The 13,384-nt window shown below is 42.1% G+C and overlaps 1 protein-coding gene across 2 annotated transcripts; it reads left to right on the top strand.

The window, feature by feature from the left end:
* Positions 1-383: 383 nt before the first annotated feature.
* Positions 384-12,203, top strand: obi1 (ORC ubiquitin ligase 1). 2 transcript variants are annotated; one of them, XM_017479151.3, is made up of 6 exons: positions 384-565; positions 2,461-2,596; positions 4,448-4,539; positions 5,535-5,753; positions 7,270-7,358; positions 10,203-12,203. In XM_017479151.3, the coding sequence occupies exons 1-6, from the start codon at positions 494-496 to the stop codon at positions 11,107-11,109; spliced, it is 1,515 nt and encodes a 504-aa protein (XP_017334640.1). In that variant the 5' UTR covers positions 384-493; the 3' UTR covers positions 11,110-12,203. The 2 variants fall into 2 exon arrangements, with proteins under 2 accessions (XP_017334640.1, XP_017334641.1); XM_017479152.3 differs by lacking the exon at positions 4,448-4,539.
* Positions 12,204-13,384: the final 1,181 nt, after the last annotated feature.

Raw genomic sequence — 13,384 nt, 5'->3', positions numbered from 1 at the left:
AAATAAGCAGGCAAACCACGTGCAAATTCTAAAATTAGATACACATACGGCAAGACGAGGTAGTGTTTCTGTATTAATCCATTCAACATTTGAAAGTTTGCAATAATTAGACTAATTTCTCTGAATGTTGTGCTTCTGCAACCGTAAAACGCTTATCCTTATAAAGTTCTACATGTTTGAAGATCCCTCAACATACCATATAGTATTTATCTGTCCAAACTAAACCAAAATACACCAGAAAACACAAAGAGTCCGGGCAGAAAACATGGCAGAACCATCAAACAAACCCAAATTAAAATCGCAACGAATGCTATCTCAGTGCGCATGCGCATCGCTCTCATTTTCTCTCAAGACGCTGATTCGCGAATCCGCTCTCACGTGGTTTGGTCCTTCTGACTCGCCGTAGTTGTAGCCGCTGCTCTGTAGAGGAGGGAGTTTTGTTTTTGTTTTGTTTGGACCAGAGGAACGTTAATGCTTTGTCTTACATTCAGAAATGGCTCAAAACGTCCAGAACGTGACCCTGTCTCTGACATTACCCATATCTTGTCAGATTTGCCTCGGAAAGGTAAGGTTTATTAAAGAAGAACTTATTAAATAGGACTAAAAACACGTTAGTTAGCCAGCCGGCTTATTTCCTGTTTATTGTGTTTACTTTTGCAGAAAACTATCATTTACTTTATATTTCTATATTTCAGTAAATATATTTCACAGGCTGAATTTGTTTTGGTTAACGCAAACTATTTCTGTTAAAATGTAAAAATAAATAAATAAATAAATAAATAAAATTATAAAAAAATATATATTTTTTTTAAAGATCTGATTTAACGCTAAAAGATTTGAATATTGTTTGCAATATCCCAGATGTAACGAAAATAATTTGCATGTCTGCACTGATATTCTGATAATTGATTAATTTTTTCCCTTGTTTATTTATGAATTTGTTTGTTTTGTTAGTTTGTTACTCTTTAATCATGCTTACTGTTACATATGTTAATTCACGGCACAAATCTACACTGAATTTTGCGCCTGTAATTTTATATTTATGTATATTTCCATATCTAGTATTAAATTTCAGTGTGAACATATATTTCTCACATTGTTTTCTAATTCTGGATTAATGTCCTGTTCGGACAAATTTACTCTAATTGTCCCGACGGCCCAATGCTTTCTGCGCATGCGCACTTCACTTTCCCACTCCAATATATTATTCCTACTAACACAGCACAAAGTAAGACAGAGTACTGACCTGAAAATGCTTGGGTAGAAGAGTCATTCTAAAACTATGGTGAAAAACCTGTCTCTTAACTTATTGGTCATGACATAGTTTTAAAAAAAAAAAGAAAAAAGAAAAAAAAGCCGTTCATAAAGCAATAAAAATGCTTTAATAGAAAAAGAATTTAAATGTCATATGCTGAAGAACAGTATGAGGTCTGTCAAATAAGTTTTTAATAATATAAGTCATTTAAAGGTACAATATTATTTTTTAAAATTCCTTACTTGTACAAATAACCTGGAAGATTAGAAGTAGAACGTGATTAAAAAAAATAAATAAAATACACAGAAAAAAACAGTGAATAAAGCTGTGGCCTTAGAAAAAGTTTAACCACTGGGAAAACTGACGTCCAGTCCACAAACCATGCTGGTTTGTGTTGGGAAGTGCTTCCTGTCAATCATTTTTATAGACACTATACAGGCCACCTAAGATCCTGCAGGCAGAGCTTCGTGAACATGGAAGGGAATCACTCAGATATCGAACCCCTCTAGCCTAGAGACCTAATCTTGAAAAAAACAAACAAATAGAGACGAATCTTACCTAATGCACCTTTTAATTTTTAAAACTTGTATTTTGAAATGTCAAAAAGTTGTTTATAAGTGCTTCCAGGGTCACAGCTCAGAGGAACAAGTGGCTATTTCAACCAGCACCTCTTACACTCTAGTAGTCTAGTTTCCCTCTACAGTCTACAAGTTATTCAGTTGGCTTGTTTTTTAGATGTACCATTAGAATTACGCTTATCAATCTCCCTGTAAAAGAATTTTTAAAGAAATAAAAAAAGGATTTAATAGAATAATTTATTGACGCTGGTGTGATAAATGCTTTGTGTGTTGAGTCCTGTTGATGCCGTCTTGGAAACTACGTCTTCGATGGAAATGTGTCACTGGTGTAACGTCCTGTTCAATGTGTCACGATAACTTCAGTGACTTAAAGTAATAGCACCCCGTTAAAGATCAAGAATACTGGTTATTCGTTCAAAAAAGGATTTCATTACAGTTACAGTGTCCTTAAAAATATATGAAGACTTTTTTTTTTTTTTTCTTCTTCCTCTGCTCAGAAAGTTACCAGATTCTGATAATGTGCCAGGACCGTCTTAACGTCATCCATATTTGCATTATGTCCCTGACCAAATCCTCTCTATTCTGTAAGCCCTCATCGCACTGACCTTTTGTCTTGTGTACGCGCAGGTCCGTAAGCCGATGATCTGCTGTAACCACCATGTGTTCTGCGCAGCCTGCATCGAGCTTTGGCTTCAGAAGTGCAGTCAGTGTCCCACCTGCAGAGTTCCCATCACACCTGAAAACCCGTGCCGAGAAATCATCGGTAAGAGTCAGGAGGAGCCTCGACTGCTGCTCAGATACTCAGTGTTTATTTGAGCGTTGAGGAGATTTGACAACCTCTAGACACGTTCAGGGACTGAACGTAAACCTGTTATGAAGAATAAGAAATATAAGCCATCTATTTACGCAAATACAGGTGCATCTCAAAAAATGTTACGTTGTGGGAAAAGTTCATTTTTTTTCTGTAATTTAATTCAAAAAGTGGAACTTTCGTATATTCTAGATCCGTTACACATAAAGTGAAATATTTCAAGCCTTTTTTGTCTTAATCTTAATGAATACGGCTTACGGCTCATGAAAATCACAAATCCAGTATCTCAAAATATTAGAATAAAGAATTTATAATACAGAAATGTCGACCTGAGAAGACTCTAATCAGCGAATTAACTCAAAACACCGTCGCTCAGTGGTCTAAAGTCCTCTTTTCAGATGAAAGTAAATGTTGCATTTCATTTGGAAATCAAGGTTCCAGAGTCTGGAGGACGAGTGGAGAGGAGCAGAATCCACGTTGCTTGAAGTCCAGTGTGACGTTTCCACAGTCAGTGATGATTTGAGGTGCCGTGTCATCTGCTGGTGTCGGTCCACTGTGTTTTCTCAAGTCGAGAGTCGATGCAGCGTCTACCAGGAGATTTTAGAGAGCTTCATGCTTCCATCTGCTGACGATCTTTATGGAGATGCTGATTTCCTTTTCCAGCAGGACTCGGCACCTGCCCACAGTGCCAAAACTACTAGTAACTGGTTTACTGACCATGGTGTTACTGTGCTTGATTGTCCAGCCGACTCGCCTGACCCGAACCCCATAGAGAATCTACGAGAGACACCAGACCCGACAATACAGACGAGCTGAAGGCCGCTATCAAAGCAACCTGGGCTTCCAGAACACCTCAGCAGTGCCACAGGCTGATCGCCTCCACGCCACGCCGCATCGATGCAGTAATTCATGCAGAAGGATTAAAGCCCTGACCGAGAATCAGTGCATAAATGAACATACTTTTCACAAGGTCGACAATTCTGTATTATAAATTCTTCATTCTAATATTTTGAGATACTGGATTTTTGAATTCCGTGAGCTGTAAGCCGTAATCATCGAGATTACAACAAAGCTAAAAAGGCTTGAAATATTTCACTTTGCGTAAGGAATCTAGAATCTATGAAAGTTCCACTTTTCGAATTAAATTGCGGAAACAAATGAACTTTCCCACAATATTCAAATTTTTTTTGAGATGCACCTATATACACCATCCTATTTATTTAAGAGAACGATGAGAACTTAAACTAGTTGCACGGTGTTCGAATATAGATTCAAAATAGATTCAAAATCTTGTGAACAGAACGTTTCCTAGTTTTTCTGAAAATTCCAGACCTGCAGTAGTATTATACAGTACTATAATAACAATGATATAATAACTATGACAGCGGAAACGACATCAATGATAGTAGCTGATAGTGATCACCATCTAACACTAAAAATAATTATGATAGAAGTTCAGACACTCGGACGCTACGTCCCTGCGGTTCCACTACAGCCACATTGAGAACCATGGGTCTGTATCCCTGCTGTATACTGTCATCCGTGTAACAGTTCCTTATCCTAGATTGTCATCATATCAATACGTCATCACCAATAATTAAATCTAATAATATTTCCCTTCAAAACAAAGAGGGTCACTGGGGTTACAATGAAATCCCCGCACTGTGCCAGACACAGCTGGGTCATTTTGCTTACACTTTGTATCATTTAAACTGATTAGATATCTGAAGCTGTGCACGTGTACTTTTTTTTCTTTTTCTTTCGCCTCTTTAACTCTCGGACCCGTGCTGTTCTTGATAACAGGAGCTACGAACGAGAGCGAGTCCAGGGAAAGCCTTCCGGTCAGGAAGCATCTGAGGAAGACGCGAGGGGAATTACTGCTGCGAGAATACGAGGTCAGAGCCGTGTGTTAGGAATAAAACACTGCTTTTTCCAGGAAAATAATCAACGCCAGGGTGACACGAAGCGACGCTATCCTGTTCCTCTTACACCGCAGCAGTTTTCCAATGATCAAGTGATGGCTTGGCGGTTAAGGCTCGGGGTTACTGATCGGAAGGTCGGGGGTTCGAGCCCCAGCACTGCCAATCTGCCACTGTTGGGCCCTTGAGCAAGGCCCTTAACTCTCTCTGCTCCAGGGGGCGCTGCATCATGGCTGACCCTGCGCTCTGACCCCCAACTTAATGGCATCCTGGGGTATGCGAAGAAAAGAATTCCACTGTGCTGTAATGTCTACGTGATTAATAAAGACTCATTCTCATGATCATCATTCTACAAGCACAGCTCATGGTCATATTTATTGTTATGTCCGCAAGGCAAATTCCCGATATCACAGTTACATGATAACAGCCTTAATAAACCCAAAAACAATGCAGTTTATGTTACTGAAAAAAAGACAAGACGAAGAAACGCCTCGGACTTTCCCATCGTAGAAAACTGGAGACTCCACTTCCGTAAAGAAATTACAAAACACTTCACAATATGAATTATTCTGAAAGCGAACAAACAAAACATCTCCATTTATTGTTAGGTTTAGGTTATGTGGAGCATCCAGTATACTGGTCCCTGTGAATGAGCTGTTACTATGGCAACGATAACGCAACTTAAGCCTGTGATTTGTAGCCGTGTTTGATTTGTAACAGAGCTGCTGTTACAGAATGTTAATCGACGCCCCCTGACCAATCAGATTCGAGAAGTCCGCGGGGCTGTGGTGTGAGCTCCTTTCGTCTCTACGTGCGCATGCGTTTGTAGAAATGTTTCGCTCCGGTCACTAGCAGATGGACGAGGCCGTGCAGAATAAAGCGCCAGCGTCATGTTTATTTATTTACGATGTGGTGTGTGTGTGTGTGTGTGTGTGTGTGTGTGTGTGTGGGTTTCATCACGTTCGTTACAGGATGAACTGGAGACTCTGCTGAAGGAGAATGAAGAGCTGAAGAGCAGAAGCGTGAGTCTGGAGTCACAGCTGAAGGCCTCACTGAAGCCCGCTGCCACCCTGAGCTCTCCTAGCGACACCCCGCCTGGCTCCGCCCTCCTGGAGGAAACGGCCAATAAGCTGCGAGCTGCCACTGAGCTCTATCAGAGAGTGCAGGAGGACGTGGACAAGCTGAGAGACGTACGATTTCCGTCCACTGTCCATCCGTTCATGACCACTGCTTTTGTTCTTTCGTTCTTTATCTGACTGTGAAAATGTATACTTTTATGACTGACTTTCTTTCTTTCTCTCTCTCTTTCTCTTTCTCTCCCTGTTCTCTCTCTCTCTCTCTCTCTCTCTCTGTTCTTTCTGTTCTCTCGCTGTCTCTCTCGCTCAGTCTTTCTCTCTCTCTATCTGTTTTCTCTCCTGTTCTCTCTCTCCTGTTCTTTCTCTCTCTCTCTCTCTCTCTCTCTCTCTCTCTCTCTCTCTCTCTCTCTCTCTCTATATATATATATATATATATATATATATATATATATATATATATATATATATATATATATATCTGTTCTCTCTCTCTCTATCTGTTTTCTCTCTCTCCTGTTCTTTCTCTCTTTCTCTCTCTCTCTCTTTCTGTCTGTTTTTTCTCTCTCTCTATCTCTCTCTCTGTTTTCTCTATCTGTTTTCTCTCTCTCCTGTTCTCTCTCTCTGTTTTTTCTCTCTTTTGTCTCTCTCTCTGTTCTTTCTGTTCTCTCTCTCTCTCTCTCTCTCTCTCTCTCTCTCTCTCTCTCTCTCTCTCTCTCTCTCTCTCTCTCTCCCATCCCTCCCATCTACCACAGCTTTTGAGGCCTAACATCTCTGATTTTTTTTTTGTGTTTTTTTTTTTTCTTTAAGGAGTTTTTTTCTCTTTCCCTTTCTTTCTTTTTCACTTGTAATTTTCATTAAAAAAAAAAAGTTTTTGTTTTTTATTTTGACAGTGTTTGGAAACTGCTAGCTGTCATGGATCTCTCTCTCTCTCTCTCTCTCTCTCTCCTTCAATATCTCTTCAATTATCAACATGTACACCTTCACCAAAGCTTTTCAGGGCTAACTTATCCTTTTGTTTTGTTAGTTTTTTGTTCATTTTATCTTTTTTTTTTTTTTCTTATTCTCTTTTTCTATTTTTGTTTTTCCCCTCTCATTTAAAGAAATATTTTTCTTTTATTTCCTAATTCTTTCTTTTGTTTCTTATTTAAAAACTCTGAATTGTTCGTTCTTTCTTTCTTTCTTTCTTTCTTTCGTTCTTTCTTTCTTTCTTTCATGTGTGAACATTTACACCTTCACCACATCATTCGAGGGCTAAAACACTCATTTATTTAGTTTTTCATTGTTTGTTCTTTTTCTTTTCTTCATTTTCCCTCATTCTCTTTCTTTTTTATTTGTAGTCATTTTTTTTTTCTTTCTCCTTCTCAGTTTCTTCCTTCTTTCTTTTTGTTCTAGTTTAAAACTGTTACCCTGTGTGCTTGTCCGCGGTGTGTGAGTGCAGCATCGCCTTCGGGAGGTGCACTGTAGTTAGCCGTGTGTGTTTGCGGTGTGTGAACCGGGCCTGACCCTGTCTCTGTGGAAAATGGCCGCTCTTACCCGCGTCTCTGAGGCTTGCGCGTTCTCTCGGCTCCTGAGCTGCTTAATCAAAAGGCCACTGGTTTGAAGGCAAACTCTCATGGTTTTTCCCCCTCAGGCTAACAAGACTCTGCGCTCCCAGAACGTCGACCTCGTCCAGGAAAACCTGCGCCTGAGAGCCGAGGTGGAGAGCAGATCTCCTCAGAAGTAAGCTCTAGTTCACTCGCAGTGTAACACACTGACGTCTGTTACACACACACACACACACACACACACACACACACACACACACACACACACACACACACACACCCCCCAGCAGCCTGCTCGTGTTCGGTGTGTTTAATCCCAGCACATGCTGATGTTTATTATTGTATCACTGAAACTCTCAGCTTCTGTCTCTGTACAGTGATCTGACGCAATATTGTGTTTTAAATCTGAGATTCCATTCAAGCTACACATCAGTAATGATCACTCACCTGAGTGCAGATACACTCTCACTCTCTCTCACTCTCTCTCACTCTCTCTCACTCTCTCTCACTCTCCCCCATTCCTTCACTCTCACTCTCTCATTCTCACTGTCACTCTCATTCTCACTCTCTCTCACTCTCTCTCTCTCTCCCATTCTTTCACTCTCTCATTCTCACTGTCACTCTCTCATTCTCACTCTCTCACTCTCTCTCACTCTCTCTCACTCTCTCTCTCTCTCCCATTCTTTCACTCTCATTCACTCATTCTCACTGTCACTCTCATTCTCACTCTCTCTCACTCTCTCTCTCTCTCCCCATTCTTTCACTCTCTCATTCTCACTGTCACTCTCTCATTCTCACTCTCTCACTCTCTCTCACTCTCTCTCACTCTCTCTCTCCCATTCTTTCACTCTCTCATTCTCACTCTCTCTCACTCTCTCCCCATTCTTTCACTCTCATTCTCACTGTCTCGCTCTCTCTCTCACTCTCTCATTCTCACTGTCTCACTCTCTCATTCTCACTCTCTCATTCTCACTGTCTCGCTCTCTCATTCTCACTGTCTCGCTCTCTCATTCTCAGTGTCTCACTCTCTCACTCTCACTGTCTCACTCTCTCATTCTCACTGTCTCATTCTCACTGTCTCACTGTCTCATTCTCACTCTCATTTTCACTCTCATTCTCACTGTCTCATTCTCACTCTCATTTTCACTCTCTCATTCTCACTGTCTCGCTCTCTCATTCTCACTGTCTCGCTCTCTCATTCTCACTGTCTCGCTCTCTCATTCTCACTGTCTCATTCTGTGTCTCACTCTCTCTCACTCTCTGTCTCACTCTCTCTCACTCTCTCCCCATTCTTTCACTCTCATTCTCACTGTCTCACTCTCTCATTCTCACTGTCTCACTCTCTCATTCTCACTGTCTCGCTCTCTCATTCTCACTCTCATTCTCACTGTCTCGCTCTCTCATTCTCACTCTCTCATTCTCACTGTCTCGCTCTCTCATTCTCACTCTCTCATTCTCACTGTCTCATTTTCACGCTCTCATTCTCACTGTCTCGCTCTCATTCTCACTGTCTCGCTCTCATTCTCACTGTCTCACTGTCTCATTCTCGCTCTCTCATTCTCACTCTCTGTCTCGCTCTCTCATTCTCACTGTCTCATTCTCACTGTCTCGCTCTCTCATTCTCACTGTCTCGCTCTCTCATTCTCACTGTCTCGCTCTCTCATTCTCACTGTCTCGCTCTCTCATTCTCACTGTCTCGCTCTCTCATTCTCACTGTCTCGCTCTCTCATTCTCACTGTCTCGCTCTCTCATTCTCACTCTCTCATTCTCACTGTCTCATTTTCACGCTCTCATTCTCACTGTCTCGCTCTCATTCTCACTGTCTCACTGTCTCATTCTCGCTCTCTCATTCTCACTCTCTGTCTCGCTCTCTCATTCTCACTGTCTCGCTCTCTCATTCTCACTGTCTCGCTCTCTCATTCTCACTGTCTCATTCTCACTGTCTCGCTCTCTCATTCTCAGTGTCTCACTCTCTCACTCTCACTGTCTCACTCTCTCATTCTCACTGTCTCATTCTCACTGTCTCATTTTCACTCTCTCATTCTCACTGTCTCGCTCTCATTCTCACTGTCTCGCTCTCATTCTCACTGTCTCACTGTCTCATTCTCGCTCTCTCATTCTCACTCTCTGTCTCGCTCTCTCATTCTCACTGTCTCATTCTCACTGTCTCGCTCTCTCATTCTCACTGTCTCGCTCTCTCATTCTCACTGTCTCGCTCTCTCATTCTCACTCTCTCATTCTCACTGTCTCATTTTCACGCTCTCATTCTCACTGTCTCGCTCTCATTCTCACTGTCTCACTCTCTCATTCTCACTGTCTCACTGTCTCATTCTCGCTCTCTCATTCTCACTCTCTGTCTCGCTCTCTCATTCTCACTGTCTCGCTCTCTCATTCTCACTGTCTCATTCTCACTGTCTCATTCTCACTGTCTCGCTGTCTCATTCACACTGTCTCACTCTCTCATTCTGTCTCACTCTCTCATTCTCACTCTCTCAGTCTCTCACTCTCGCTCTCTCATTCTCACTGTCTCATTCTCACTCTCATTCTCACTGTCTCGCTCTCTCATTCTCACTCTCTCGCTCTCTCATTCTCACTCTCTCATTCTCACTCTGTCATTCTCACTCTCTCGCTCTCTCATTCTCACTCTGTCATTCTCACTGTCTCACTCTCTCATTCTCACTCTCTCACTATCATTCTCACACTCTCCCTCTGACTCACTCGCTCTCTCTCACACACATTCTCACTCACTCTGTCTCTCACACACATTCTCACTCACCTTCTTTCTTTCTTTCTTTCTTTCTTTCTTTCTTTCTTTCTTTCTTAAATCGATTCTCTCTTAATTCTTTTCTTACCTATACATTTGTTTGCTTTCTTGCTATTTTTCCCCTCCTTCCTTCCTTAAATTTCTTAAATTCCTTCCTTAATTCCTTGTCAATGATTTCTTTCTTGCTTTTTCTTACTTTCACATTCCCTTTATATTTTTCTTTCTTAATTTTTAATAATTTTTCTCCTGTCTCAGGTTTGGCAGGTACACCGTAGCAGCGTTGGAGGCGAAGATCTCACAGTACGAGCGAGAGATGACGCAGCTGAAGAAGGCTCTGGAGCGAAGCGATGCTTATATCGAGGAGCTGGAGTCCCAAGTGTCGAACCTCCAGAGTGGGGCTCCATCACAGAGCACGTCCTCTGAGCAGAGGCAGGACGGAGCTGTAGACGGTAGGAGCTCAAGCCGGGACGATACGTCTGTAGATCCTTCACACGATCATGGTTTCCTGCATATTCCTCCCTCTGATGAAGCTTCAGGTTCTCACAAGGACCCTATGGTGAACTTTGCCATGCCCTCAACTCCGCCAACTCCCTCCTCAGCACTTGGCCGTTTAAGTCTGAAAAGCCCTGTGGTGCGGCGTGAGAAAGAGCCCGGCTGTAACCGCCTCCCCTATCTGAGGAGGCTCAACTTTGATGACTGTGGCAGCTCGAGCAGCTTCACAGGATTTCCCTCAGTGGAACACACTTCTCCTAAAGTCAGCAACAGTCTATTAGAGCCGAAAACCTCAGTAAATTCGGCCAGTCCGAGTGTGTGGAGCAGGTGGGAGGAGCCTTGTTCCAGTACTTTCCACGAGCAGAACGTCAGCGAGGGCGTCTCCTTAGCAGACGAAGCTCGTATGGACGCGGCGTTCCTCGACATCGTCTCCGAGCTGGACTCCATGATGGCCGAAGGTGAAGGCTCTCGCGTTCACACGCCTCGGTCACCGCCTGACTTTGATGCCGTGTCGTTATCAGATCTGGTCGTCCACGTTGATCCCGAATCAGCCGGAGAGCAGCAGCATGGCGCCGCAGATGTACCGGAGACCTCCTGTGAATCTGTGAAGCGGAAACGTCCCATTAGCTTAGCGACGTCCAGTCCCTCCAAACTGTCCAGGATTAAATAGTTTCACACCTGGGGGGGAAAAAACCCCCCAAAACAAGTTCCCTCCAATCTGTACAGCATGACTCACTCTGCATTCATGTATGCATGTCGAATATTTAGTCAGATGAGCTAACACGACAGGATTTCTGTCACGTTCATAATCTGAACTCTTAACGATTTATAAGAACTGTTCATAATCTTCAGTTTGCTAACCTGCCAGGATTTCTTAGAGGATTTAATATTCATAATCATCAACGCCAACGCTAGTTAGCCAGCTAACATGAGACACGAGGCTCTCCGATCTGGGATCGTTTAGTCAGACTGATTCTTTATAAATACGTCCTACTTTTACAGAATCAGGTCATTTGTCATTGATTAGCAGACGACCAATCGCGGACCTTCTCCCGCTAGCTCATCATCAAACACGCACGATCTCCTCTAGTCTTCTCACCACTAATCATTTTTAACGGCGGGAGGTTTTTCCGGGACCCCCTTTTCAGTCCGGTGACTCGGAAATGCTCATTGTGTTCTCCTGGGAGTGTCTTATACGTGGGAAAGCAGAGAGCCAATCAGATCGCAGCGTTCAGTGTTCTGAAGCATGTGGCCAGAAAAGTGTACAAAGGAAGGACGTGAGCTCTGTATAAAATGGGCGGAGCCTCCATGGATGAGATTAGTGCCAGTTTAGGTTTATAGTGCAGTTATTTTCATTTTTAGGTTATTTTATTTGCTTTTAAACACCGTGTAATGTTTTTCTCAAGTTACCTCAAGATTCTTTTACGCCAGTGACCGACTCTACTCTCTCAGGTAACAAGTATCTGTTTAAATCTATTTATTTCCTCCTGTTCTTTTGTTATTATTATTATATATTTTTTTCTAGTATATTGGTATATTTTTTGCGCTGTATTATCCTCCCCTAAAGGCAGCTCCGTTCATGTTAAATAATGAGAGTTCCTAGTCTCTCATGTTAATCCTACAGTAGTCCAGGCCACCATGTTGTCAATGATTTTACTGCTATATCTTTTTAGCCAACTGTGGAAGTTGTTATTACACCTCAAGATTAAATTTTTGTAAATCATCCACAGTCAAAACTTGTACTAAATAAAATGTTTGATGAAACAGTGTGAGTAATATCACATCAATATCAGTGATTTTTATGACTCTTGTTCAAATCAGCTTTCCGACATGGACAGGTTCAATTTTAATCGGTTTCCAAGTTGCCCCTGACAACCAGGTTTATAGTGCGCATAATTTGAATACAAAACCTGATATGTTTTCAATCAAATATATGTTGTAAAAGTATGTAGTATAGTCTAAACCAGGCAGTACATGCTGTCTCTGGATGACAAACGGTGACGCAATTTCACGGTGAAATCAAAACCACAGAAATTTCTCAGAAGTGACACCTCCGACGACGACAAAATCTCTCCCGAGGGAAAAACTTTAAATATTCCTTTATGTCAATCTTTTATTTACAGATTGCGCAATACCGCTATTTCCTTTTCCGAGACCGATACCGAGGATTAGCCGGGTTATTCGCTTATTTCTTCTTTTTAAAAACTAATAAGCTTTAAAATGAATTTTTAACTGAAGCACTTATAAAATAATACAGGCAGAAATTCATAGCTAAAAACACGACTCGAGAAAAATGGCACAAAATAACAGCTTTCGCATAAAAATTCGCCTCACACCTCCAGGGTCGGGTGGTCGATTCCCACCGTGGCCCTGTGTGTGCGGAGCTTGCATGTTCTCCCCGTGCTGCGGGGGTTTCCTCCGGGTACTCCGGTTTCCTCCCCCAGTCCAAACACATGCATGGTAGGCTGATTGTCGTGTTCAAAGTGTCCGTAGTGTATGAATGGGTGTGCGAGTGTGTATGTGAGTGTGTGATGGATTGGCACCCTGTCCAGCGTGTACCCCGCCTTGTGCCCCATGCTCCCTGGGATCGGCTCCAGGTTTCCCGTGACCCTGAAAAGGAGTAAGCGGTATGATGGATGGATGGTGCTAACCACTAAGCCACCGTACACCCCTATGGTGTAAATCTCGGCAAACAAATACGATCAAAACTCTTTAGATAGAGACGTTTACAATGATCCCAAATCCAGTTCAAATCTTCTCCAATTTCCCCCTTCTTTTGATCTGATCCACCATTTTTTGTTTGTATCGGGATCAATACTGATCCGGGGTATCGGCTCGGTTCCATCTTTCACTTTGATTATTAAACTACAGCATGTAAGAACATAATACCATAATTACTTAATTTAATTGAATTCATTACATGTAATGAATTACTTCAGAAATGG

The sequence above is a fragment of the Ictalurus punctatus genome, chromosome 11 (genome assembly GCF_001660625.3).
Source record: "Ictalurus punctatus breed USDA103 chromosome 11, Coco_2.0, whole genome shotgun sequence".
NCBI lineage: Eukaryota > Metazoa > Chordata > Actinopteri > Siluriformes > Ictaluridae > Ictalurus > Ictalurus punctatus.
This window is presented reverse-complemented; position numbering and strand designations above follow the sequence as displayed.

Coding starts and splice junctions, on each gene's coding strand:
- obi1 (XM_017479151.3), top strand. CDS start 494: ATGGCTCAAAACGTCCAGAACGTGACCCTGTCTCTGACATTACCCATA. Junction 566..2,460: donor GTCAGATTTGCCTCGGAAAG/GTAAGGTTTATT, acceptor GTGTACGCGCAG/GTCCGTAAGCCGATGATCTG. Junction 4,540..5,534: donor TACTGCTGCGAGAATACGAG/GTCAGAGCCGTG, acceptor CGTTCGTTACAG/GATGAACTGGAGACTCTGCT.